Below are 27,427 nucleotides of genomic sequence, written 5' to 3'. Positions count from 1 at the left end.
GAAAACATCAACTTTTTATTTATTATATAATATTCAGTTTGATTTAAACAATCCCTAAATGATTATAAATCATTATATCATAACCGTCATCTCGTACGTCATTTTCTCTGCAGGTTTCATTTCTGGGGGCTGATCTATAGCAAATGTTTATATATTATAATGTTTTTGTCTTGAAAGCCACGATGACAACCCACTTAAAAACCCATCATGTAAATAGGTGGCTCAACAGGAGGTCTTTCCCTTTTTTGCTTAATGAGTGCGAGAAGTATGCCTCTCTATAATCTTATATTTCTAGCTCAAAACAGGCAGTTATTATCAGCAGTCAGCAAAAACGCATGTTTACTGAAAAGTCGAATCTATTTCATTAATTTAACGACTCATAGTCCACATATCCGAAAAGAACAAAGAGAAAATATAAGTAAAATCTACAGAAAAGGAAAACTTATGACAGACTTGCTTACCAGTGTTTCCACAAAGACGACTGGTGGCGTAATGCACCGACAGAAGAGTGTGACATCATTTCAAGACTTTATTACTACCCTTCTTTTTTATTTTTTTTTTCGTTTTTCACATCAAAAGATCCAATTATTGTAGAGGGTAGCTACTCTATCTAGCTATAAAATCCAGTTTAAGAATTTGTTTAAAATATTGTTGCCATAACCACATAATGACTTAGCAGCAGGAAACTAAGATAATAGAAGAAGATAATACATCAGAAAAAAAGGTATTTCTTTTTATTTAATCCACAGCTGCTTAAACGAGAGAGCTCTCAGGAACTCCTCAAGGTGGTCTCCTCTCTGTTCCAAGCTGGAGGGCCCTCTTCCTTCACTCAGTTAATGACAGGGGTGTCAAGTCTCTTCTGCGGATACCCAGAGGGAGGGGGTTCCAGGGTCCTATCATTCAACTGGTATGAAGACAACAACTACAAGGTGTTCCTGGGGGTCAATGGTAGCAAGAACCACAACCACGTCTATGATCACACTACAAGTAAGTAAAGAACTCTGAAACCTCAACTAGTTTTCAATCAATTTAGAAACAATTAAGAATTTTGGTCATTATGAAAGGTGATGCTTTGGATTTTTATGAACAGACTCATCACAAACATTACATATGTTTGAAACAATCTTTTTTTTTGCAACTATGACAAAAAAAAGGATCTCATTAAATCTTTATGCAAATTCTAATATGCAAATATGATTAACCTAAGTATTAATTTTAGGAAGAATGAAGTAGATCTTGCATTTCAACAGTTTTACAATGCTAGTAGTCACATTTGTTTTTGTTCAGCAACTATCTAAGTTCTCGATCAGTATAATTTGAAAGTTAAGCTGAAAAAAACTACAGTTTGCTAAGAGATTCTTATTTCCTGGCTTTCTTTCACGCTGCAGTTTTCACAGCTCTCATGGCCAAACGGACATAAAATTAAAGGACTGCAACTTAACTGAGACTCTTTGTTATGGTGAACTGTCTTGTGTCCTTCAACTTGCAATCTAATGTAAAGCCCCTACAGAACCCTTTTCACAGTTTTTCATTCTACAGCTACAAATATCAAAGTATTAAAATTATTTAATGCCACATGAAAATTCACTCACAAAATACACCTAGTCAGAAAGGATATTCTGTTTAGAAATTTGTTCAATACATTTTAACTTGGCCCATTGTACTCTCATGGCCAGCAGAACTCGTCTTATGGGAAAAGAGTCTTTACTTTTAAGAATAGTAGTCTACAGACAACTTCTTGAATAGAAAGCACCACAGCATAGAGGAAGAAAAAGTGGAGAAGTTGATGCAGTAAAGTTTGGGAGAGAGTATAGCTAAACTGTTTACCGACCAAGACATTGCTGCCCGCAAAAACTGACCGGGTTGGCAAAGAGGGTATTTGTTTAAAGGAGCAGCCAAGACACACAAGGTAACTAGGATGAGCTGATTTCTACAGCTTCTTATGAGTTGGGAGATAATTTTTTTTCAACCAAACGGCAATTACACGTGTTTCTGGTGTATTTCTGGCTTTTCTGTAAGACTACAAAGAAGAAAGCCATTGTTCAAAGGGGGGAGGTGGTGGCTTAGTGGTTAGAACAGTGCACTTTTGCTCTGAGAAGGTTGCAAATACACAGTTCGATCCCCACAGCCTGCACTCTGGGCTGCGCAAGACCCTTAACCCCCAATTGCTCCTCAGAGGCTGCACAGTGGCAGCCCGCTGCTCCCTAAGGGGATGGGTTAAGATGCAGAAGTAAATTTCTCCATTGTGTGATCAATTATGTTCAATTATTATTAGTATTAAAGGAAGCCTAAGGAAGTTTTCACATGATTTACCATAAGTAGTATACTTGAAGTAAATTCTATTAAGAATACTTAAGTATAAGTATAATTTTAGAAAGTATACCGAACAATGTACTTTTAGTGTACTTGAAGTATTACTAAAGTAATACTTCTTCAAACTAAATTGGGACATTTTTAAGTTTACTTAAGTATACTTAAAGTATTCTTTAGTAAACAATAAAGTAAACAATAGTATAGTCAAGTACACTTGACTATACTATTAAGTATATGAGATATAGTTTAGAATAAGTAAACTCTAAGTGCACTGCCTGATTTTAAGTATGAAATTAGTGCACTTTTAGCATACTTGAATAAACTACTTTTGCTAAGGGATGTCTTCGAGGTGAAACATGGTGGTGGTAGGTTCATGCTTTTGGGATGCTGTTTTTCAGCAAGGAAAAGAATACTGGTTAAATTATGAGGGGAACTGGATGGAGCTAAATACACAAGAATACAAAGAGAAAACCTGTTAGAAGCAGTTGTAAAGAATAAAAAAGAATAAATAAGAAAAAGAGACTAGAGCGTAGGATAACAATCCATGGCTCTAAAGAAAGCAAGTCAATGTTTTAGAAATGCCTACTCCAAGTCCAGACCTTAATCTACCTGGGACTTTGTTCACAGAAAGAAATGTCTACTTTTTGCATCAAATCTGACTGAATGAAGGTAATTTGACTAAAGGGAATGAGCTTCTAGTTGAGGAAAAGTGACAAAGGATTACATGAAAAAAGCCAAAAGTGGAGAATAGAATTTTCTTTTCCATTTAACAAATATAGACTACTTTGAGTCCCAATAAAATACATCCAATAGTGTGGCTGTATTTTGGCAACATGTTAAATAAGTTTAACAGTTGTAAGCAATAATTATCTGTTTGCAAAACATTCGTTACCCAGGTTTAAGACATTTAAACATAACTTAAACATCTCTGAATTGAGTATTGAGGTGTGAGGATTTGATCAGAACTGTCAAAATATTGATGGTAAAAATCCATCCCTCTTTTTAAACTTGAACCAGCTGTGTCTTAAGATTAATATTTTAAAAATGACGACTTCATGGGGGAAGCAGTTTTTATCCCAGCATTCCGTCTTTTTAAACAAGCATATTTTTGCTTCTTTTCTGCCTTCAGCTCCGTTTTGCAATTCCCTGATGCAGACCCTGGAGTCCAACCCTGTCACAAAGATTGTATGGAATTCAGTCAAGCCCCTGCTGATGGGAAAGATCCTGTACACACCCGACTCCCCGGTCGTCCGAAAGATATTAAAGAGCGTAAGAGAGTCCACCTCCAGCCTGACCCTTCACCCCTTTTATTTCCTCTACACACCCTCGCACTCCGTTTTTCTTTTCTTTCTTTCTTTTTTTTTTTACCAACACTCTATATACCTTCCTACCCACACAACCCTCTAGATGACCTTACTCTGAATGTAAAGGATATGGGTGGAAGGTCTACAAGGGGAAGCAGTGGAAGATGAAAATCAAATTAATAACTGAATGTGTGGGAGGGGGAGGTAAAAAGATCAGTCTCTGTCACTGCTGTTAGCACAGAATACATCGCTGTTAAGAGTAGAAACTGATAAAAATTTACTTTCTTATTTCTTATTCCTGTTGCCTTGAATTGAAATTAAAACTGGTTCATATTTTTGTAAATATTTTCTAGCTTTTGTCAGTTAAGCTGGTATCATGACATAGAGCTTTAGTAGAAGTTTAGGTACCGTAATTACAGCTTTTAAGTTTTTCAAAACAAAAACAAAAAGGTTAATAGGAATTGTAGGTTTATATGAAATTATAGTATTAGTTTAAGTTTTTATCAGCTCATCTGTATTACTGGATGGTAAATGTTATTATTGTTTAAGAGGATTTTCTTTTTCTAAATAGTTTTTGTTTTTTATTCTTGTTTTAAGGACTTTTGTGAAGCACTTTGTTATTTCTAAATCTTAAAAGCTGCTTAGGAGTTGAAGTTTGCCTTACAAACTTACATAGCAGCTTAATAGTGTGGGGTACATTTGTTTGTATTATTCCCCTGAGCCAGTATTCATCGGACTCTGGAGGGGATGAATTGTTTTTTAATTTTTAATTTTATTTTTAATGAATAGCTTAAAGTGAATTGGATTGGAAGGAGAGCATCTGTAAATATCAGTTCTTCCAAGTTTTACTGCAGACTTTCATTTAGGGTTAAGTCAGCATACACAAAAATTAAACTGGTCTAAAGCAGTCAATGTCTTTATTTAGAATAGAAATATCCTTTATTGTGCTTATTGGTTGGAAATTCTTGTATGCCAGAAACAACAGGACAAAAAAAGGGGAGCATGCAGACCCAAACAAAGAAAAAAATATAATATGAAGAAATAAAAAAATCTACGGTACAGGTGAATTCAAAATACGGGCGAAAGAAAAGCTCAACCAAGCAGGAAGATTTTGAAAAATTACAATCTGTGCATATATATTAATGACAAAAAAACAGACTGTTTAGTCGTTTTCTGCTGCTGATTAATTCACGGTCCCCAGCTTGGTCATTTATGACCTGCTGACAGATGTGGCACCATTATCACACAGAATGACCTTCATGACGCAACTGGGATTCAAACCACAGTCTGCTGCATTAGAGTCAAAGTGTTTAAACCACTTCACTACTGGGAAAAACCCTAAGAAGAAACAACAAATAATATGAGGGATGTTAACACTAAATGGACAACAAGGATGTAAAGCACTTATTGAGTTTGTTGGCAGCAGTGACAATTATAGTTTTAAGGAAGTTATCATTATGATTTAAATCTTTGTATCAACTTAAATCAGCTTTCCTGTCCCTGCTGAAAATAGCATTCCCACTGAATGGTGGGGATTGGTGGTGATTTGTAGTGGGACTTTTTCTCACACATGGAGATTTGCAAGAAGGTCACAAAGTTATTTTTGGTTTCTTTGACCAGGCTTTGATGATCTTAATTAAGGATTTATGGCTGTCCTTCAACAATGACATTATTCTTGTCACTAATCCCAAAAAGCTATTTTTGTGAAGGGTTAAATGACTTTCTCACTTAAGTTAGGGATCTCTGCAGCTGTTTTGGTTAAGGGCATTGTCTCTGCAGGCTTGCAGTTGCACAGTACAGCTTCCATATTTTTAGATGATGGATTGAGTAAGCCCTCTGATAAGATCAAAGCTTAAGATATTATTTTCTAAAGTAATTTCTTCACAAACTAATTTCAGTTTCTCAGTCTTCAACATGCTGTTTGCTCTTACAAACCTCAAATAAATTTTATAATAAATTACAGTTACAGTTGAACTCTGTTTATTAATTAGGTCACCTCCAGGGGCAGTTGGTTGCTTGTTGGTTTATTTAGGGATATCGGGGTAAAGGTGGACTAAATATCAACAAAAGTTATCAGAAGATTCAGACTGATATATTTTAATGCGTTTTTTTTTTATGTGTTAGTTTTTCATATACAAATGTGTTAACATACCTCAACGTTTTTCACTGTAACTAGAAAAAAAAAAAAAAAAATTAAACATTTTGAGAAGGATGACTCTTGTAAGGTTCTGTATCAGATGCTCCGGTGGACTTTCATTTTGGAAACAGTGATTCACAGGATTTAAATTGTATCTTTTTTAAAAAAGGCTAATACAACATTTGAGGAGCTGGAGAGGCTGAGGAACATGGCCAAGGCCTGGGAAGAGGTGGGACCTCAGCTCTGGGCGTTCTTCCACAACAGCATCCAGATGAACATGATCAGGGTACTGTCCATTTAAATGTATTTTTGTCACAATCTTTTTAAATTAAATATCTAAAATAAGTTCCTACATGCGGTATGCGTTGGATGGGAAGGAAGGAAAAAGGCTGAAGACAGCTAAAATCAAAAACAAGAACAATTCTGCCAGAGCAATCTGAATTTTAGTGTTTGCATATTAACTTTGTGCTCACAAATGAAGCCCACAGTTGCCTCTTTTGATATCGGTTGTACTTGTAATATAAAATGCATAGTGCCCTTTTGCATTAGTTTTCTGTTGTTCCTTTCCTTAAACCAAAGTTGTAGGTTGATAAAATACTTTTCTAGTGGGTTAACACATTCATTCTTTTTTTTATTTATTTATTTATTTTAAGATTAGCAAAAAAAAAAAAATCCACTGAATGTGAATAGTAGTCATGTAGGCAACCAGTGGGCACCCTGCAAATACAGCATTGTAGTTAAAAAGCATGTTTTGTCAAGTATGCAATCCCATCTTAGGGAAATGTATTGGTGCCCATCATCATCATCATCATCCATATGTGCTGGTGCTTTTGTTTTTTAATGGTTTATGACTCTTTAATTTTCACCTGTGATTAATACTGTAATTCTACTGTAATTCACACTAAGCCTCCTTCCCTGTTCTACTGGAGGTTTCTTCCTGTTAAAAGGGAGTTTTTCCTCTCCACTGTCGCTACAAGTATGCTTGATGTGAAGGATTGCCTTCAAGTCAATGAGTCTACACAATCAACGGGTTTTCCTTCGATAGAAAACTTTGTATGATCTGGTTGCATTGTAATTCACCTTGAGATTACGTGTTGTGAATTGACACTGTATAACTAAACTTAAGTGAATTAGATTGATTCATTTCTATTTCAGCCTTTTAATATTTTACTGTGGGTGGGCAAAGAATATACTAAAATTTAACTTAAACAAACCGTCTTGAAATGTTGTGTGTTTTTAGTAGATTTGTCTGTTCTCATTTCAATTACAAATATAAAATTTTAATTTAGATTAATTAAGCAAGTAAAAGAAAAAAAGATAATAATGCATAGTGCTGTTTTTTTCCCTCTCAGGATACACTGAGGAATCCTACAGTGATGACCTTTCTGGACGATAATCTTCAGGAAGGCGAGTTTAAAACTAAAGATATTCTCAACTTCCTGGACAACGGTCCAGAGGAGAAACGGGAGGAGGGAATGCCCAACTTTGACTGGAGGAATATTTTTAATATTACCGATCAAATCATACGCATGTTCAACCAATATGGAGAGGTAAGGAGCCCTTCTTTATGGCTGGGATTCATGTAAATAAGTTTTATTTGCCAGTAGGTTTGTTCGTTTTCCAGACAGAAGTATCAGCCAGCCAAGGCTGCTCCCTTTATGTTGCAGAAAGGCCTTTTTAGATAGATTGAACCACTTATCACAGCTCTATAGGTTCTCTCCCGTCGATCAGCCTAAAAGGTGGAGAGGACAAGTGTGCTGTCGCCTCCATCCCTTGCCTCCATTGTGGAGATGGTGATAAAGTAGGGAGTAGGTGGGAATGAGTCACCTTCCTCAGAGGTGGTTCAGTGTACAGCTTGGCATTGAAACTAACCTCTGTTCTTCTTTATAAAAGTGGGAAAATCACTCTATCCTTCCTTCTCTCTCTCCCTGCCTCTCTTGTGTTATTTTAAAAGAGCCAAAAATGGTGGTTTAAGAAAGAACTCCATCTTCACAGGCATCTCAATTTGTCTTTTTGTCGCATTGCTTAGTGCCACAACGACTCAGAGCCCCACAAACAAACCATGGCAATTTAACCAATTAGATACAGCTGTCAGCTACCATTGGAGCATTGAATGGTAGTGGCAGTTAGTACCAGGTCCTCTCACTCTGTCAAGAGTGAATGTTTCTCACACTACAACTCTATTGGGAAGCGTACCGGTACCTCTCCTCTGCCTGTCTTTAGGTGAGCATTTGAGTATCATGCATTATAAATCCATTTCTTACTGCAGATAGTGTACAGAAGGTGTATTAATCATCTTGCTTTTCTCTTAGGAAAAAGTATCAACAAACCAAAAAACAATACTTGTAGAATCATCCCAGTACTACAGTGTGGAAATTGAGAATTGCAATTGCAATCTTTGTTCTGTAAAGAACAAAAACACATATTTGAAAGAAAAAAAAATGCAATGGCATACTCAAATAAAAATGAGAAATGTCAAAAAAGGGCAGACAGCAATAGCAGCTTTTTCACAAAAAGTGGGAAAATGATGCAAATAAGCAAGACTGTAGAAAAAAACTCCTTCAGAGCAGCTAAAAACCATCCATTACTAGGATTTTTGTCTTTGCGTCCATAAAGTCGCCAGGGAAATGACAATAATTGCTTGACTGAATAAAATATATGTTTTCTGCTTTATATGTTTAAAGCAGAAATAAATAATACCGTATGTTTTCTTATCAATCAATCAATCAAAAAAAAAAAAAAAACCTACAGGGTATGATTCATCTCCAACAGACAGTCATATAATATTTCAGGCACCAAATAAGATATATATAGAATTCAAGAACATAAAAAATAAATAAATTCAAGCAAGTGAATACATAATAATAAGAAAAAAACCCCAAAGGTTGAGATTGGCTCTGTGGAGAAAAAACAAAATGATGATTGGAACCAAAATGTAGGGAAAGGGGCCGAGAGACGAGGAAAGAAAAAAAAGACATGCCACACAGTTTGTCAAACATGGGGTGGAGTGGTGGTGGTGATGGTGGGGGGCTGGAGGGGGCTGAATAAGTGCCAGTGAAAGTAGGTCACTGGTGTTTATTGAGGAGGTGAGGATGAAGCAGGTTAAACTGTGCGCTGCATGTTAAATACTGCAAAACCTGTTTGATTTTATTTCATCCATGATCTCACCTGGAATAATCCATAGGCAATGTCTTATAAATGTGTTATATGATTAGATAATTGTGCCTCTGAGAGGGGAAGGTGTACTGCTCATGTTTGCATGCCTCTAAACTAAACGAGCAAAGATAAAATATCATTGCTGACACTTCTATTCATGCTATCTGAACAACAGCTTTGCAGATAGACTGCACAATTTAAAAAGTGTCACTACCAAATCCAAAGCTCTGTCTCCAACCATGTGTTTGTCTGCAGTGCATCAGTCTAGATAAGTTTGTGGCTTACACCGATGAGTCCCAGATGATTCATCAGGCCCTGTACCTGCTGGAGGAGAACAAGTTCTGGGCAGGTGTGGTTTTCATGGACATGTATCCATGGACCACGAGTGTTCCTCCCCATGTCAAATACAAGATCCGCATGGACATAGATGCAGTTGAGCGGACTAACAAGATCAAAGACAGGTCTGTAAACACTTTAAGTCTTCTTTTTAATCCATTCTCTCTAGATGGGAGCTTCATATAGTATACTTCAAATGTAAAACTTCTAACCTGCTAAAAAATATCTTCTTCACATCCGTGAAGCCACGCCTACTGGTACCACTGCTATCGACACTTGGTGTAACTCTATTACCAGTGGAACTCTTTTCCCCAATTGCATTAAGCTGGGATTATCCAGTGGCTGAGATTTTTGGCCAAACCTCTTAGGATGTTTGCTCTAGATGGTGAAGAGTCCTACACTCTCTCCTATTCTTTTAACTCCAAGGGATCTCTTAATAATTTAAGTCTGGGGACTTTAATTAACAAATAAGTATGATTTTATGTATGAGGAAGTATTTATATGGAGCGACACGCTTTGCATCACTGTAGATCAAGTTACCAGATTTACCCTTGGGCTGTCCATCCTGTTCCAAGATTTCATCACCACAGATCTTCAACTGTACCTAGCAGAGGTTCCAGATAGTTTTTTAACAAAAAAATGTATTTGTCCACATCAGACCTGTGGGGTGAGTTCTAGTTCAACCACTATTAAATCCAGAGGTGTGTTTGTGGTGAACCAGTAACATTTGTTTAAACCCAGATAGCTGGTTGGCTTGCAAATAATGTCTTTCAGGCTTTCATAGAGACTCTAAAATCAAGAAGTTATTGTTTGCTACATTTGAATCCTGCTCTATTTTAATTTATGGCATAGAGGTCAGCTTTTACTAACTTTACTGGCGTGGCGTCTTTATTTGTTGTTGCTTTTATTGAAAGGTGGTAAACAGGAACAGCTCTATGTGTGATTGTATCTCCTTACACAGGTAAACAGGAAACCTTTACATTTGAATTAACGTTTCAAGTTCAGCTTAAAGCATTAAGTAGAAGTCATCTGTTTTATTTCATTTGTAGGGGCTTAGGGGTTCCCATATGTTTGACACTTATGAGTCGTTTTTTTTATTTTTTTTTTTATCAAATGTTAATTTCAAGACTTTTTAAATAATTTCTTTGATGTAAAATAAAAAAAAAAATAGTACCGTTTGATACACAACACTGCACATTATTAACACCCAATCCCCTGTCTTTTTATTTCTTTTTATGCTGTTACTGCCACATCAATGATCCTTTTCATATATACTTGTTACATTCTCTATAAGAGGGAAAATCCTTTCCAGCTGCCTTCTTTGCATCTTGCGAACTTTATTGGTGGTTCTCATTAACTCATTACGCACCCTTTAATCTCACCCACGTCCACAACTTACATACACTTCTTTTCTCTTTGATCTCCCATTTATTGCGAGACAGTCTGCCAATATCCCCCTGTGAGCACAAGCACTTTGAGCTGTTTACAGCTCACCAACAAGCTGTAATGGACCCAGTGGGAGTCCGGCATCTATGCAATTGAATAATCAGATTGTAACAGAGCTCTGTCTCACAGTTATCAGCTCATCAAGGGGATACTTGTGTGTTTTATGTGGCTGAAGAGACTTTGCCTTTGAGGTATTTTTTGAATGAAATTAAAAGTTTGGGATTATTTCAGACGGCAGAAAATATCCACAGAAAAATGAAGAAATTTCTTTGTTACCTTCTGCTTGATAAAGTCTATTTAAAATCATATAACTGGAAAATCAAACCATCTTTGATATTCTCTCTTTCTGTTCGGTGTTAGGTACTGGGATCCCGGTCCCAGAGCAGACCCCATGGAGGACCAGAGGTACCTATGGGGGGGGTTTGCATACCTGCAGGATATGATTGAACATGGGATCATCAAGCTTCACACTGGAAATGATTGGCCTCTTGGGGTCTACGTCCAACAGATGCCATATCCTTGCTATGTAGATGACCTGTGAGTTGACCCATCAGTGCTTTAGCAATTTGAATGAACACATGCACACAGGTTCCCTGAAGTACCGAGGAAAATGTTGTTTTTTAAAAAATAATAATCAATTGCGGTCTTTTGGGATTCAGTTTATTAATTCAAGCAGTTAAACCATGATTTTTTTTAAATGCTCACATGGCAATTGTCGCTTTTAAATTTTCATCTTATTTTTTTCCACCTTAGTAAATAATAATTCCTGAATTTTTGTTCGTTAGTTTTTAAGAATTTTTTCATCTACCTTTTAGCCAATTAAAATAATTTCCGAGTTAATAATTGACCTAAAATAGATACATTTTAAATGGACTTCGAATGTGTGAATAAAAGGTTATTTTTTACAGTATGCAAAAGTGTTATATATTGCATTACCCAAAAGATGTTTTGATTCTGACCACAGCCCAGGATGCTCTTTCATTGTTTTGAGACCACATTTGTTTCAGTTTCTTGTTAACCTTCCAACGGGGGTTTATTTATATAGAACACTATCAAAATCAGTTTATAATTACAACATTTGTGGAAATGTTTTAACTTAACCTTGGAGTTTGTTGAATAAATATACCCCCTTAAAAACATGAATCTTTGCTTCGTATCAAATTGAAAAAAAGGATGCACGATGTGTTTGTTTTTGGAAAGACAATAAACTAATTCAGAATCATTATATCACCCTTCTCCTTTTCTGTAGATTTATGATCACATTAAACCGCTGCTTCCCCATGTTCATGGTGCTGGCCTGGATCTACTCTGTCTCCATGACTGTGAAGAGCATCGTCTTAGAGAAGGAGCTGCGCCTCAAAGAGACCCTCAAAGCCATGGGGGTGGACAACGCAGTCATTTGGTACACCTGGTTCATTGATAGCCTCATCTTGATGACTGTGAGCACGGCGCTGCTGACAGCCATCATTATGGTAAGGACAGATGCTGAAAGCTGAAACTGTGTTTGCACTGGTTTGAAGGGCTCTTTCTATAAAGGGGTAATGGTGCACTCTTGTGGAGATTATTAGAGAAAAAAATAACAGCAGACAAGCAAATGACTTTCACTTAAAGTGTTCTTTTTTCCACAGGGTGGGAAGGTGCTGAATTACAGTGACCCACTCCTTGTCTTCTTCTTCCTGCTGACTTTCACTGTGACCACCATCATGCAATGTTTCCTGATGAGTGTGTTTTTTAACAAAGCCAACCTAGCTGCTGCCTGCAGCGGAATCATCTACTTCACCCTCTACCTGCCTCACATCCTGTGTTTTGCATGGCAGGACCGCATCACCAAGAACATGAAACTGGCTGCAGTAGGTCCAATTATTTTTCATTTGAGGAATTTTGCAAAATCAGACAGTCTAGGAGGAATTTTTAAAGCATTATAACTTCTTTGTATCTTATTGTAAATATGCATCTCATTGTTAAATTAATCCAGTTACACCAGAAAAATTTAATTATGATTATTATAGTTATTTAAATATATAAACTCATCCTTACGGAGTTAATATGCATGTATGTTTTAGTTTTTAAAAAAAATAAAGATTTTGATGAATTGGTGTCCTTTGTGCATCCTTTTCCTAGAGCTTGCTCTCTCCAGTAGCTTTTGGCTTTGGGACGGAGTACCTTTCAAGGTATGAAGAGCAAGGTTTGGGTCTACAGTGGAGCAACATTCAGACCAGCCCGTTAGAGAAAGACACTTACTCTTTCCTCACCTCCATCCTCATGATGATGTTCGATGCCATCCTCTACGGAGTCCTGGCTTGGTATCTGGACAATGTCTTCCCAGGTTGGAGTCTTAATAATGAATACTTTGCAGTAACATGTTTATTTAGGTTTTATCCAAATGACAAAAAAAGAAAAAAAATATATATATATATCTTTACAGGACAGTACGGCATTGGTCGACCATTCTACTTCCCTCTGCAGCCCTCATACTGGGAGAGACCTACACCTTCGTATACAGAAAAAGGTGATCAAGGTTTGTCTGCTGATTAACTTAAAGGGTCCCTTGCAAGTTTATTCAAAACTTGATCACATTCTGTCCCATTAAAACTTCAAACCCTAATTTATATTTTATTACGGTTTTATATGATAGATCACCATAATTTAGTAGTGGTAAAATGAAAAGAAAATGCATATATTGTTGAAATTACAGCAGCAGTTGTTTTTAAGGGTCTTCTTTCCAGCTTTGAACATCTAGAATAGCTCAATCTTGGCCAAATTAAAAAGAGAATCTCTGTGAACAATTAAGTATGCTCACTTCAGTTTTGGTCTAAATTTTGATTTGGCCCTGCAACCTTATGACTATGCTTTGAAATAAGTTTGTTAGAGGGTGAACCTTTGCTCACTCTCTGTTCTCTTGCATTTTTTGCATTTAGTATTTTCAGTGTACCGGTATTTAAAAAACGGAGTGTCCAGTAATAAACATGTTGAGTTTTCTTGTTCCTAAAAAAATGTGTACTGAATTTTCTCCAGAATTAATTTGGTTAGGGTTCTTGGTGCACTTCTTTTGTGTAACTAGATGAGTTTTCTCATAATCCCACCCTAGTAAAAAACAAACTCTATGTTGGTCTTAGTAATTGCTGAAACAATTATTTAAAGCTATTCAACACACCCAGAGCCTGTATGATCCCAAATTCACATGTATTTTTCCTGCATAAAACCTAAACAGACAGTTATTATGAATTCTGTGGGGGAACACAAACCCCACAATTAGCTAATTTTTCATCCCACTCTTACCAGGTGTGTTTAAAATGCAAATATTCTCTGAGTTGTGTCCAAATAGTCATTTTTTAGGGAGTGCAGCGTTAGTTTTTTCTCATACGAAGAACTTCATGTGGACTGAAAAAAGTTCATATTCGATCCCATCTGAGCAGCATTCTTCTACGCCTTGGCTGCTCCCACTCCTTGTTTTCTGGGAAACTTTAAATGAGACTTTCTACAGATTTGTTATTGCCACTTTTTCATAGCAGCCAGATTTTTGGAATGTGTGACGAATATTTGTCCATCTAGGATTACAGGGGACAACTGGCTGCTCCTGTGGGTATATTCTAACCTGTTCTGTATGCATTTGTCTTTACAATGTTGTTAATTCAGTGATATGCTTCAGAAATATATAAGGAGGAAAATTCTTAATAGATATCTTCAAACTACTATAACAGAAAAGTGGGCTATATTTACTAATGGAGTTATTTCTGCAAACAGTTTAGTTCAGAGTGAGGGAATTTTAGTACACATGGCAAACTTTCTTTTCTGTATAATATTCTAGTCACGTTTGGAAAATCTGTGAGGCACTTTAGCCAAGAAAAAAGCTGAACAGCTGAGATGCTGAGCAGTGTTTTATTTTTCCAGTCTTGCTAACAATTCTGAAAGTTATTTTGGCCAATGCAATTTTGAAACAGTTGAAAATTTCCTGCTTTTGCTTAACATTTCTTACACAGGTTAGGTTTGAGACACTGTACAAATACACATACATGGTATTAACAAAACTTGCTCTTATAAGCTTATCTCAAAAACAATGTCACTGCAAGCATGGTTGTGTGTAGGAACATTGGTGTATCAAACAAAGCATTATACTTAGTTGGAGCCCTTTAATCAGGGATCCCTGACAGTATCTTTACTGGAGGCTATCTTTCTAAACCAGATTCAAAGAAACCAGAACCAGAGAATCAGGACCTGGATGTTGAAGGCAGGGCTACGCCAGAAACTTACACCTCGAATGGGTCAGCCGGCAAGAAAACCTGCAAACACCAAAGTAAGAGAGAACGCTTGGAGAGAGAAAGGGAGCTGCTGAAGGAACAAGAGCAAAATCCAAAGCAGGAGGAGGAGGAGGCTCAGAATGCTGAGAATGAAGGTGAGGAACAAACAACCTGACGAATTCAGATTTCATTTAGAGAACAGGTCTACTGTACTGCCCCTCAGGGCCCTCTGTACAGCATGTTTTTGGGGGTTTCCCTGTACCTTGGTGTCTGCTGAGGAGTAAATGCAATCATTTGATTCAGGTGTGCTGAAGCAAAGACAAATCTAAGACATGCAGGCAATTGGCCATGAAGACCAGGGTGGGAGACCTATAAGTTAGAGAATACTAGGAAGACATCTAGTGGACAGATAAGGGAATTACACTCAATCCGGAGGAAATGAGAATTCTAAATGAAGTAAATGCAGCAGAGGTGGACAATCCTGGTCCACAGAGTAAAAACCCTGCCTGGTTTCATTTTATTCTGTTCATTTAGCCACAGATTAGTCCCTGGCTCAGTCAAAATTAAATTTAGTTCCTACCTCCTGTTCCTAGCTCCCATCTCTTCACCTTTTATGGGGTACACAGTATTACTATCAGAACTGCTTTACTGAACCCAAACAGCCTTACATGCCTCTTTACATGAAGTATATATCTCTTGGAAAAAGATTTAACAAATGTTTCTCTGAAGTGATTCTCTTTGCTTTTTCCTCCATGCAGGTCAGCTGTTCTTTGAGCCGGACCCGATTGGCCTGGTTTTGGGTGTCCAAATTCAGGATCTGGTCAAGGTGTTTGATGGCAGATCTCGGCCAGCTGTGAACTGCCTAAGCATCAGTTTCTATGAAGGGCAGATCACGTCCTTCCTGGGCCACAATGGGGCAGGAAAAACAACAACATTGTGAGCAAAAAAAGAAAAAATTTGAATAGATTAGGTCAAATTATTATTTACACTAAAGGTTTAAATAATATATCAGGATGGAATAAGAAACTATGAAACTCTTTCTTACAGCCATCGTTTCTTTCCCTTCTTCAGCTTTAGACATGTTATCAACTTCCATCTGTTCACAACTGATTTTTAAAATTCTTTTCAGGTCGATTCTGACAGGTCTCTACCCTCCCACATCCGGCACGGCCTACATCAATGGTAGAGACATTAAAACAGACATAGATATCATCCGCACTTCTATGGGAATGTGCCCTCAATACAACATCCTTTTCAATCAGTGAGTTGGAGCATTTGTATTTGTTTCTGCTTTTTTATTTCTACAACACATTTAAAGATTTTATGTAAAAAAACCAAAAACAACAGAAAGTAGCAAAGAGTTGTGAAATGGGAGGAATTTGATGTATGATTGTCAAGATTTAAGAAGTGTGATATGCATTTGTGTTTATTCAAGAAAATGCTGCATATATGGAAATGTGTCAACAAACTAAAACTGCAGCACACCGTAAATCTACCAGAAATCATGATCTTTTCAGCATTATGCTTCGGGATGCTTTTCTTCCGAAGGAACAGGGAAACATGTCAGAGATGATTGAAAGATGGCTGAAGTTAAATACAGTGTGGATGGAGGCTGCAGAGGACTTGAGAATAGTTTGGAGGTTCACATTTCATCAGGACAGGGACCCATAATGTCCCTTACAGCAGTGGAATGTTTAAATGTTTAGATTTAAAGCAACAACAAATGCTAAACAGCTTATTTAAAGTCCAGACCTAATTTGGAGAGATGAGCTATGGCAAAAGCTGAAAGATTAGGTTTTAGATCCTCTCAGTCCAGTTTGACTGAATTTTATACATTTTACCAAGAGGAATGAGCAAGAATTCTTCTCTCTAAATATGTAAAACTGCTGAAAACACGCACCAAAGGCTTGCAGCTGTAAATGCAGCATTGACTGAAAAGATTTAGAAAAATACTGGTAAAAAAACAATTAAATACAACTCCAGCAAATAAATAAAGAAAATCAAAGTAGACCAAAAGCGCTTTATCAAGTGGGACTCTAAAGTGCACCTGACATTCAGTCATTCACCCACAGATTCAAATACTGTAGGGGGTAAGCTACAATGTAGCGACAGCTGCCATGGGACTGACTGACAGGAGTCAGACTCCTATAAAATTACAGTCACAGGTCTGTCTGACCACCAACAGCAGGTCTGAGACCAAAAATGGAGACTGAGGGTTTAGTTGCTTGCATCTATTGTTAAATCGAACAAAACCTTTCAGAATAGACTATAGGAAACACTTCGCATCACCATTGTTCATCGAAATGGGGGTTTCTGAAGTGCAGGGGCAGAGCTAGATGGGGGGCCATGGCCACCCTCAGGCAACCATTTTCCCCCCTCTAATACAGAGGGTGGCAGCAGTAATACTCTCAAGTGGAATGTTCTAACTTATTTAACATTTACATTTTTCATATTTTCACAGTTACTTGACAACAAAAACACTTTGGTTAAATATGAACATCAATATACGAAGGGTAAAGATGATAAATACAGAATTTATGCTCTTTTCAGAACTAGATTTTTTATCTTAGGGGGTAAAGAGAAAATTATGTTTCTGCATGTCATCTGAGTCTTCAGTGAAATAAGAAATAAATAACTGCTATAATAATAACTAATCATTTTAATGTAGATATTAGTACATTTAAATATAAATTTTATGCAGAATGATTATTGATAAAAGTAGATAAGTAATGACAATGAATAACATGTCCCCCCAGAAGTCAAACCTGAAAGAATTTTGTTCACTACACCTTTAATTTAGACATCATGGATGTTTAAATATTGGCATCTGTTTGTTAGCAAAGGCTGTAGGAAAGTATAGTTAGTCTTTATTTACAAAATATGAATGTTTTGGTTGTTAATTTTCTGTTTGGAACAGTGTAGATTGACCCTGAGATTCTGGCGCCTATCCGCTTTCAGCCGCCCCTCAGTCTACAGTGGTTATTGCTTGGCCACCCTTATTAAAATGTTCTGGCTACGCCTCCGCTGAAGTGTTACACAGATTAAACAATTTCTGTTCTGAAACATTCTTTTCTATTATTTTCTCAAAATGTTGAATTCCTGCATCCACATTGGGATTCCAGTCTCACAGTGGAGGAGCACATCCTGTTCTACTCACTGCTAAAGGGTCGGACGCAAGAAGAGGCTCAGACAGAGGTTGAGAATATGCTTTTGGACCTTGGACTACCTCACAAGAGAGACGAGGAGGCTCAGAACCTTTCAGGTCAACCACCTGTTTTTATTTATGAGTCAGAGACCATTATTTATCCGTCTGTCTTTAATAAATCTGTTCTGCACATCACAGGTGGCATGCAAAGGAAACTGTCTGTTGCCATGGCATTTGTTGGAGGATCGAAGGTCGTCATCCTAGATGAACCAACCTCAGGGGTGGACCCTTACTCTAGAAGATCCATCTGGGATCTTCTGCTGAAATATAGAACAGGTATAAAGGTTTAAATAAAATAAAACAAAATTGTTTCCAACATGTTTTACTCATGGCATTTTATAAATGTTTAAAGAGTGAAACAAACCTTTGCACCTTCCAGAGGTTTTTAAATTTGGTAGCAGACTTTTCAAGCACAGATATTCAGGTTCAAGGCTGTGGAGAGAAAGGAACAGAGTCAAAATGTTTTGGATTTTATGTTTTCCAAGATATTAACAAAGATTGAGCTTTGTCATCGTTACTGTGCAGGTCGCACTGTGATTCTGTCCACACATCACATGGATGAGGCCGACCTGCTGAGCGACCGCATCGCCATCATTTCCAAAGGACAGCTTTGCTGCTCGGGGTCTCCTCTTTTCCTCAAAAACTGTTTCGGAGTTGGCTTTTATCTGACACTTGTACGCCGTTTAAAGGACATCAGGAAGCGGGAGGTGAGCTATGCCTGCAGACCAAGAACACTGTTTCTGCCTCCTCTGGCAGAAAATAAATATTCTTTGCTGAAGCCTCCTTCTCTTTTGCTTGTCTGTCAGAATGAATGCGATTGTGCTTCAGACTGCTCGTGCTCCTGCTCCCTGTGCACCAAATACAAAGATCAGTCCCAGAATCTGCTCCAGCAGCAAGACAGAGTTCTGGAGGGTAAGTGTTCCTGTCCTCTATCAACCTTTCATGTGCTCTGTCCTCAAAAGCAGCACTTTTCACTGTTATGTCACTGTTCGTGTTTATTATAGAGGGTATCTTGTTTCCTTCCCTCTGCTGTGAAAACACAGAAGTTAGTTAGCAAAAAGTTTTTTAAATGATTGTATAAAACAAAGGTATTTAGGCAGGAATTAAAGCATCAGCAATTAAGTAAATCCTTTGTTCTGAAAACTACTCACACCTCATAATAAACTTACCTAAGCTGTTTTGCTTTGTGCCTTTCTTAAAGAAAATCTAGAAAACACTGAATGCGCCTGCAGCTTCTCTGCTTTTATCCACAGTATATTTAATCATATATATATATATATATATATATACCGTAAATTCTCTAATATTGGCCTGTATTCCAATAGCGGCCGGGTCTCTAATAATGGCCGGTCTCGCTGTCAGAGGAGGTAANATATATATATATATATATATATATATATATATATATATATATATATATATATATATATATATATATATATATATATATATGAAATTATCAGTCATTAGCTTGAATATGAAAATGTTAAAGGGGTCATAGAATGATTCTATAGGGTATTTGGTGCTGGTCCTTACGCTCTCTGAATAGGGTGTGTAACATTGGTTGGGCTGAAAAAAGCATATTTGCTGTTCTAGGGCTTAATTCAAGCCTGGTTAAAAGCCCTAGAATGAAACGACAGGTTTTCTTCCTTTTATGGTATGATCATTTAGATGAGTTGTGCGCTGATTGGTTGGTTTACAATGAGCGAAGCTACTGAGCAAAGACGCATCATAGCAACAAGCACTCACTCACTGAAACATCAAATTGTTGATATGCTGGCATTGCTATCAACAGGTTAACGACAGAATAGTACTTACAGCTTGTGGTTGTGGTGGCCTTATGGTCGGACCAGCCATAAGGCCACTTTTTTCATAAAAAAGAAGTTTAGCAAATCCTGCTTCGAGCTGTCCAAGATTTTGAAAGCTGTCTTCTGTAAAATGCTTAGAGCAAATGAACAGCTGAGCATCAAACTTTGCAGGGATCTTCTGATACAAAAAAATAATCCATGCCTGTCGAGTCTTCAGATCCTTGGGAAAATTGTGAAAATGTCTTCACAGTCTGTATGTGAATGTATGTCAATTTCGGGGCGTGACAAAAGTACAGGCCAGAACCAAACAAGGCAACATTCCCGAGTTTACGTCGACTCGGGGGCTTAGCTCAGGTACAAGATCTCTGAATCCTCTGAGCCTCATGAGTTGTTTAAATCAAAACCAATCAGTTTTGGGGTTTTGTAAAGCAGTATTAATAACCATCTACATGTAAAAGACAATCTAGATCCCTTTTTTTTACACTAAAAGGCTAAATAAAAGATCACAGGTGGTACACAATTTTGTAACACAGTTATGTTGTTGTACTTTCAGTTTGAAAAGAAAAGATGATTTTATTTATTCACTTATTTTTCTTACTTAACCCTCATTAACCAAATCATTGTGACCTCTGTGCTAGTGAAGATTCTCAGTCATCAAGGTCATAGTCATTCCAAAAATGTAAAAAATAGAATCCACTGGACTTTGTTTCCAAGTATGAAGACGTTTCGCTCCCCATCCTGGAAGCTTTGTCAATTCAAAATGTCAGAAACAGCGTCATCTATGTTAAGAAAGAAAAAACAGCCTTAAACAGAGGAAGTGGACTCAGATTTCAGCTTTAAAAACCTACAATGCAACGATACAGTTGAATCCTTCCCACTATCATCGCAACCCGCACCCCCATTACAGGGAAACAGAACACCTCTGCTGTTCAGGCAGGCTAACAATCCCCTCTAGACACCCCCCTTTCAGAGTCATAGACAAGTATCAGTTATTGCAGGCTAACAAAGAACCCAAACGACCCCCAATCCAAAGGGGCAGCCATTCGTGTTCTGAGCCAAAACAAGTCTTTGTTTTTGGTCCACTCTCTAAAGCCTCAAATCAACGCCATTTCTGACATTTTGAATTGAAAAAGCTTCCTGGATGGGAAGCAAAACGTCTTCAAACTTGGAAATAAAGTCCAGAGAATTGTTTTTTTTTTTACTTTTTCTGAAATTGTGACCTCTGGTATATTTATTGCCCTATACATCCCTTTATGAAAAAACTTTCTGAAATTCAGGGCAGCTTAAGAATGAGTAGCATCTATTTATCTGTTACTACTGTCCCTTTCCTTTCTAATAACACCCTGGGAAACTGCCTTTATGGCCCTTATCTAAAACCACATCTTAACTAAACCATGGATGGCTCATAGCCATTTTGAATCCTTCAATAAAACTAGTACTTGCCACTTGTAGTACTCCATCCTCCACTAGAGGGCAGAAGACATTTATAAAGCTCACAGGGACTTTAGCAATTGAAATGAGAAGGATAAAACTATTCCACATTTGTCCCTTAGGCATCCTATTTGTGTTTAACAATTGATCTCAGATACTTTAACTGATTTAGCACATGAAGGCCATCAAAAATAAAGTTGGACCTCTTTGTTTTAAGCTATTTTAATGGCTTGTCATTATTTTGTTGTCTACTTGGAGAGAAGCATCACTGCAAACCAATATGTATATTTAAATGATTAGAACCCATCTGTCCTGAAAAGATTGATATTTTTGCATGTGGCAGTGCCTTCTAATGTCCGAGGGACGTGCAGATAATAATGGTTAGGCTTGTTGAAATTAATTTAAAATAAAAGGGCAGAGGAACTCTGTTACACATCCTCCCCTGTATTTTCACAGGTATGAGGGTATCTGTGAGTCAGTAATTGTGCCAACAGGCTCTTTTTACAATTCCTATCACTGCACCTCTCGTATAAGTCACAAAACACTATTGAACAGTGCACATTATTCACAAACATTAATAATTTTGTTGTGTCGTTGACATAAAAGCCCCTTTCCTACTTATCTGCCCGATGAGATGCTGCCTAAGATATAACAGCCCAAAGTTGCTGCAGAACAAGTTCACTCACTTGAATGATACTGTATGTTGTTTTGGTTTTTTTTTTGTTTAGTTTTCAAGCAGCTCCTCTTCCTTTGTTCTTGTAGAATGTTTGTGCTTCCTGGGAAAAACTTTGCTCATACAAAAAACAAAAAACAAAAAAACATATAAAACCTAAACTTCTCTATTTTCTTCCCAGGGGATATCGACAGCATCACCAGTCTTATTCACCATCATGTTCCTGAGGCCAAACTTATAGAGACCATTGGGCAGGAGTTGACATATTTGCTCCCTAATAAAGGCTTCAAGCATAGAGCCTATGCCAGTCTGTTTCGGGAGCTGGAGGAGACGCTCGCTGATATGGGTCTGAGCAGCTTTGGCATCTCTGATACATCCTTAGAGGAGGTAGGGACATCCGCAGCTGAAGGTTAATCAAATAGAGATGTTTACTGTAGGGTTTTGAGAGATGCTCAATAAATTCTGAGCTGTTCAGCACACAATGGCTAAAAATATCTACACACCTATAAATGCTCTATTTATATGGTGTAAAGAGTCAACATCAGGATATATAATCTGAGAATCTTTACTATCTTTAACATGACTCATATCCTGTATAATCCAACAAAAATAAACACATCTGATATACATTTACACTCCCTCAAACAAATATATTGCTGAAAGACTTTAGGAAAACTTGCAAACGTCCTTCATATGTAGTAGACTTTATTGTTATACAGTACATGTATTTTGCCAACTCTAGTAGAGGCTCTATTTGTATTTTTTCTTCTTTCATTTCTAATTTCCGTTCAGCACCTTAAAGTTGTGGTTTATTAATAATTACTAACTTGCTCACCTTCAGAAAAGTCCTAGTTTCATCTAAGCACCACAGCATGATGCAGCCACTTCTATGTTTAACAGCTTATATTTTGTCCTTTTATTGATGTGGTGTTTAGTTTGACACTTTATCACATAAATCTTTGAAATATGTAAGTATTGGGTCGTACTTCTTTGACCCAATATATATATAAATGTGTTTCTAACCCCGCCGCTCCCGTCCCTTTATCCCTGAATGCACATATACTGTTTTTAGTTAGCCAATAGAAATTAGTTATTCCAGAAAGATTGCACTTAAATAGCTGAGCGTTTTTTCTCAGATTAATTATTTATGGCAGGTGTAAATGGACCTCAATAACAAATTATTCATAACTCAAGAAGCAGGTATTTACACAGTCAATCGCCAGCATCCACCAACAGAAAAGACCACATTAAATGAAAGTTAAACAAAACCAATCTTTTTTTTTTGCAGAGAGTTAAACAAAACCTCTCTCTATCTGCAGACATGCCATCACTTCACTTTAAAATTTGAGACAGTGCAGAACCCAAGCCTCCACAAAGCCCATGCAGCCCACACACGGCCAGCTTGTGAAGAAACTAGCTTCCTTTCCAGATTTCTGCTATACTCCTTAAGGTCAGGGTAGAATCCTCCTGCTTGCACAAAGCTGGCACCACTGAAAAACCAAAAAACAAACACGTAATGACAAGCAGATGTTCCACACAACAGTTTGTTTTTCAAGGTAAATTGTGTAGGATATTTGTCACATAAAAAGTGGAACATAGTTTTTATTCTTTAGCATATTCAACTGACGTTATCACAAAATCCTGACATTTAGATGCACTGGAGCTTTATGTTTAACGAACCTAAACTGGGATGATATTTTTTTCAGTTTAGGACCTCTCTTTCTATATATATATATATCTTTTAGTTAAGGATTATAAAAAAAAAAATGTCTGATTTAACTAGAGTGACACTTAAAACTTATTTCTAAAAGCATGATATTATCTTTCAGGAAACTTAAACCAATAATTTTGGATTTAGTTAGCTCTTCCTGCTTATCCCCCAGCACGGATATTGCCTACATTTCCCACACTACTGTAGATCTAAATTTTAAATCCCTTTTATTTAATGCATGATGTGTTTTGAAAGTTAAAGGATAATCTTTGTTGTATTTTTTTTAATCCTAGATATTTCTAAAGGTCACAGCCGATGGAGAAGCAGCAAATAATGCCACCACTGCTGGTAAATGCCACCACTGATACTCTGCTTGGCCTTTTCCTGGGATTAAATTCCTGACCCACTGGTCTGTCTATCCAATGTGCCCTCCATCCTCCCCCCAGACCTAAATCTGTGATATTGATATAAGTGTGAATCTTGCAGTTGAACTATGCAGATGTGACCTAAACAGTAACCAGAGATCTTAGATTGTGCGTATGTTGTGGTTTTAACCCAGCAGTTTGTGTGTTTTCTCCCACCTTTAGAACAGTGGATGTTACAGGGAAGACAAAATGGCAGCAAAGTTGGTGTAGGCGAAGCTGAAGGTCAGAGAAACAGGGTTGTTTGGACAGCGCTTCAATAAGAATGCAAAGAAATGTCCCTCTTTTTCCTATGGAACCCATATGACCTGGGTTATTTAGATGCAGTTTTATCACCAGTTAAAATTTGTATTTCATATTTAAATCAAATAAAATACAGTGAAGGATTTCTGTGAAAGTCATATCATTTTTAAACCTCATGTGGCATAAAATAACCCAGTTCTAAGGGTTTCACTTTTACATTAAACATTCAGCAGCTGCTACTTATTACACGCTCTCTTCCAGCCGCATAAGCTTCACAAATTTAGCTTGATGTTACTTTTATAGATACTAGGCATGTTAGATTTTGATCAGCACACCTCCATAAAAGTTACCCTCCTTAAATGTGTTTTTCCTTTAGTAAATTTTTCATTCTAACACTCGTTATTTGTTTTCCTGATTATTATAGAACATATTGGTGTAAATGGGACTGCATCTGACAGCAGTGCAGGGAGGGGCTCCAGACAGGTGAAAGGCTCTGCACTGATCCTGAAGCAGTTCTATGCTTTACTAGTGAAGAGATTCCATCACGCCACAAGAAGCAGAAAAGACTTCTTGGCACAGGTACTGCTGGATGCTGTGAACATGGACATGCACTGATGTGGTACTTACTGGTACACATTAAGCTATTATGGCTCAGTATTTTAAATTATTTCATAAAATAAATCAGAGAAATAAAAACCTATATATTTTATGTTATTTCAAAGCTCTGCAGGTTTGAAACTTATTTCTATTTGTGACCGGTTTCAGATTGTGCTTCCTGCAACCTTTGTCCTGGTCTCTCTTATCTTCACGCTGATTGTTCCTCCATTTGGAGAGTATCCAAGCCTAACTCTGACACCCTGGATGTATGGACAACAGTTCACCTTCTTCAGGTCAGACTTTGATGGACAGATAAATACAGGAGCCTTTGCCACTGAATTCAAAGTCCTCTTTACTGTCTGACATTCTGTCACATTCTAACAATTAACTTTAATTCAAGGTTGTAAAGATTTTATCCGATAGACTAATGCATGATTTTTAAGTTAGAGGGATTTGGTAAAGCATTCACTTATATTTAGCATCTCTTACTCAGTGAAATAGAATGTAATTTCTCTGCAATTAAATCTTTTGGAGTTTCTTTCCTACGATGTCTTGACTTTGATTGGATCATTCTGAAACAGGGAAATCTTCTAATGAAGCCAAGCCATCATGGCTTTAAATGTACAGTGTGTTATTGTTGCTCTTCAACAGGTTTTCTTTCAGAGTCGCTTTGGGTTCAGCTTCAGCTATCTTTGCATCAACTGTTGCCAGCTTCCATGTCTTTGCTAAAGGAAATGATTAACATAGCAAGTTGTTACCACTATATTGTTGTGTGAAAGTTGTACTTAGGACAACATTTTTCCAGGGTATTTGCAAAGTTTCTGTTTTAGTGCCGTCTTACCAAGTCATCTTCCTCCAGCTGCCTATGTGTCTTTTTGAAGTGATGACTTGAAAATGGAATTTGATTTGCTTTTATCAACAAAGCTTCACCAAAGCTTCTCCCTGACCTGTCTGCCGTGTTTATCGATCTTCTTGTTGATGTTTGTTCTCTAATGTTCTGCAACAAACCACGATGGCCTTTACAGAGCAACTTGATTTATAATTGATTAAATCACTGGCATTCCTATTTACTAAGGAGGTGACTTGTAAAGAAATTTTTTGCAATGGATTTTATGTGACAATGTTAGATTATAGAGGATTGAATGAAAATATCCACTTCTAAGTTTTCTTTTTGTCAGAAATGTTTCAGAACCAGAAACATTTTCCTTTTATTTCACAATACTTTTTTTTGTGTGTGTTTATTTTAAAAAAGTATCTAAAGAAAATGCCGTTAAGTTCCTATTAAAGTGACAAAATTTGAAAAAAAAAATAATGCTATTTAAAAGGGCAGCAATTGTCATCTCATTCTCAATAACAACAAGGTCTTATATTCCCTACCTTTTTTTATTTTTTTTTTTATTTTTTTTTTTAGCAATGAGCGTCCATTTGATCCCAGAATGAGGCACTTTACAGATCGCTTGTTAAACATGCCGGGCCTTGGAACACGATGCATGCTGGAAGAACTGTCAGGGTGAGTATCAACACTGGAAGCAAGCAATAAATACAATAACTATGTAGCTAGACTATGTCTATGTGTAATTCTATGCCTCTAAACATATTGCAGTTAAAGTAATCTTTATTGGGTATTTCTAAGCATTCATGTAGAAATCCATTTGAAAAACTATCTTGCTAAAAGTGGGGTTACAGTGCCAGATGCTGTCAAATATTCTTAGTCATTAATTAAATAGTAAATAGCTCACATGAATGGTCTTTTTTTGTGAAGGATTTTCTGCAACTCCAGTGCCTCAGATTGGGAGCAACCTGATGTCTCCCCTGTTGTCCGGAACATCTTACAGAGTCCTGCATGGAACCAGCGTAACCCTTCGCCTTCTTGCCAGTGTAGTACTGGAAAGAAGCTAACTATGATGCCCATCTGTCCTGCTGGGGCAGGAGGCTTTCCTCCTCGGCAGCGGGTGCAGGCCACTGGAGATATCCTGCTGGATTTGACCGACAGGAATATTTCTGACTATCTGGTCAAAACGTATCCCAATCTCATCAGAACCAGGCAGGTTGGACAGAACATTCGAAAAAAAAAAAAATCTAATAAAAGACTTACAGTTGTATCATTGTTCTGTTCTAGTTTTGATTAATTATTAATGAAGTGTCTTCTTATGTACCTTTATTTTGAAGCTTAAAGAGCAAATACTGGGTAAATGAACAAAGGTAAGGATATCTCTTCTAGTCCGGTCTGTTTGTGGATGTTGGAGTTCCACTCTTGCATTGTTCAGACAGAAATCTTTTCTGTCACAGGTATGGAGGCCTCTCTGTAGGAGGACAACTTCCTATTCTTAACGTGGAACCTAAAGACATCCAAAATGTTTTTCATCAACTGGGACGGATGTTCAACATAACAGGGGTAAACCTTTCG

The 27,427-nt window shown here is 37.2% G+C and overlaps 1 protein-coding gene across 1 annotated transcript in view; it reads left to right on the top strand.

The window, feature by feature from the left end:
• The window catches only part of LOC107089435 (retinal-specific ATP-binding cassette transporter-like), a 49,796-nt gene that overhangs the window by 2,746 nt on the left and 19,623 nt on the right, over window positions 1-27,427 (top strand). Inside the window, exons 2-26 of the mRNA XM_015382201.1 lie at window positions 750-987; window positions 3,443-3,582; window positions 5,924-6,040; window positions 7,107-7,304; window positions 9,166-9,371; window positions 11,053-11,229; window positions 11,942-12,164; window positions 12,321-12,542; window positions 12,814-13,018; window positions 13,118-13,210; window positions 14,876-15,085; window positions 15,689-15,866; window positions 16,060-16,191; window positions 18,053-18,192; window positions 18,274-18,411; window positions 18,661-18,842; window positions 18,942-19,047; window positions 22,229-22,434; window positions 24,052-24,106; window positions 24,848-25,002; window positions 25,189-25,313; window positions 26,432-26,530; window positions 26,783-27,064; window positions 27,190-27,222; window positions 27,310-27,415. Coding sequence (XP_015237687.1) covers window positions 750-987; window positions 3,443-3,582; window positions 5,924-6,040; window positions 7,107-7,304; window positions 9,166-9,371; window positions 11,053-11,229; window positions 11,942-12,164; window positions 12,321-12,542; window positions 12,814-13,018; window positions 13,118-13,210; window positions 14,876-15,085; window positions 15,689-15,866; window positions 16,060-16,191; window positions 18,053-18,192; window positions 18,274-18,411; window positions 18,661-18,842; window positions 18,942-19,047; window positions 22,229-22,434; window positions 24,052-24,106; window positions 24,848-25,002; window positions 25,189-25,313; window positions 26,432-26,530; window positions 26,783-27,064; window positions 27,190-27,222; window positions 27,310-27,415 — 3,966 coding nt within the window. The remainder of the gene's footprint in view (window positions 1-749; window positions 988-3,442; window positions 3,583-5,923; window positions 6,041-7,106; window positions 7,305-9,165; window positions 9,372-11,052; window positions 11,230-11,941; window positions 12,165-12,320; window positions 12,543-12,813; window positions 13,019-13,117; window positions 13,211-14,875; window positions 15,086-15,688; window positions 15,867-16,059; window positions 16,192-18,052; window positions 18,193-18,273; window positions 18,412-18,660; window positions 18,843-18,941; window positions 19,048-22,228; window positions 22,435-24,051; window positions 24,107-24,847; window positions 25,003-25,188; window positions 25,314-26,431; window positions 26,531-26,782; window positions 27,065-27,189; window positions 27,223-27,309; window positions 27,416-27,427) is intronic.

Source organism: Cyprinodon variegatus, unplaced genomic scaffold (assembly GCF_000732505.1).
Source record: "Cyprinodon variegatus isolate N-32 unplaced genomic scaffold, C_variegatus-1.0 Scaffold253, whole genome shotgun sequence".
Taxonomy (NCBI): domain Eukaryota; kingdom Metazoa; phylum Chordata; class Actinopteri; order Cyprinodontiformes; family Cyprinodontidae; genus Cyprinodon; species Cyprinodon variegatus.
The sequence above is the reverse complement of the archived record's forward strand: the minus strand, read 5'-3'. Positions and strand labels throughout refer to the sequence as shown.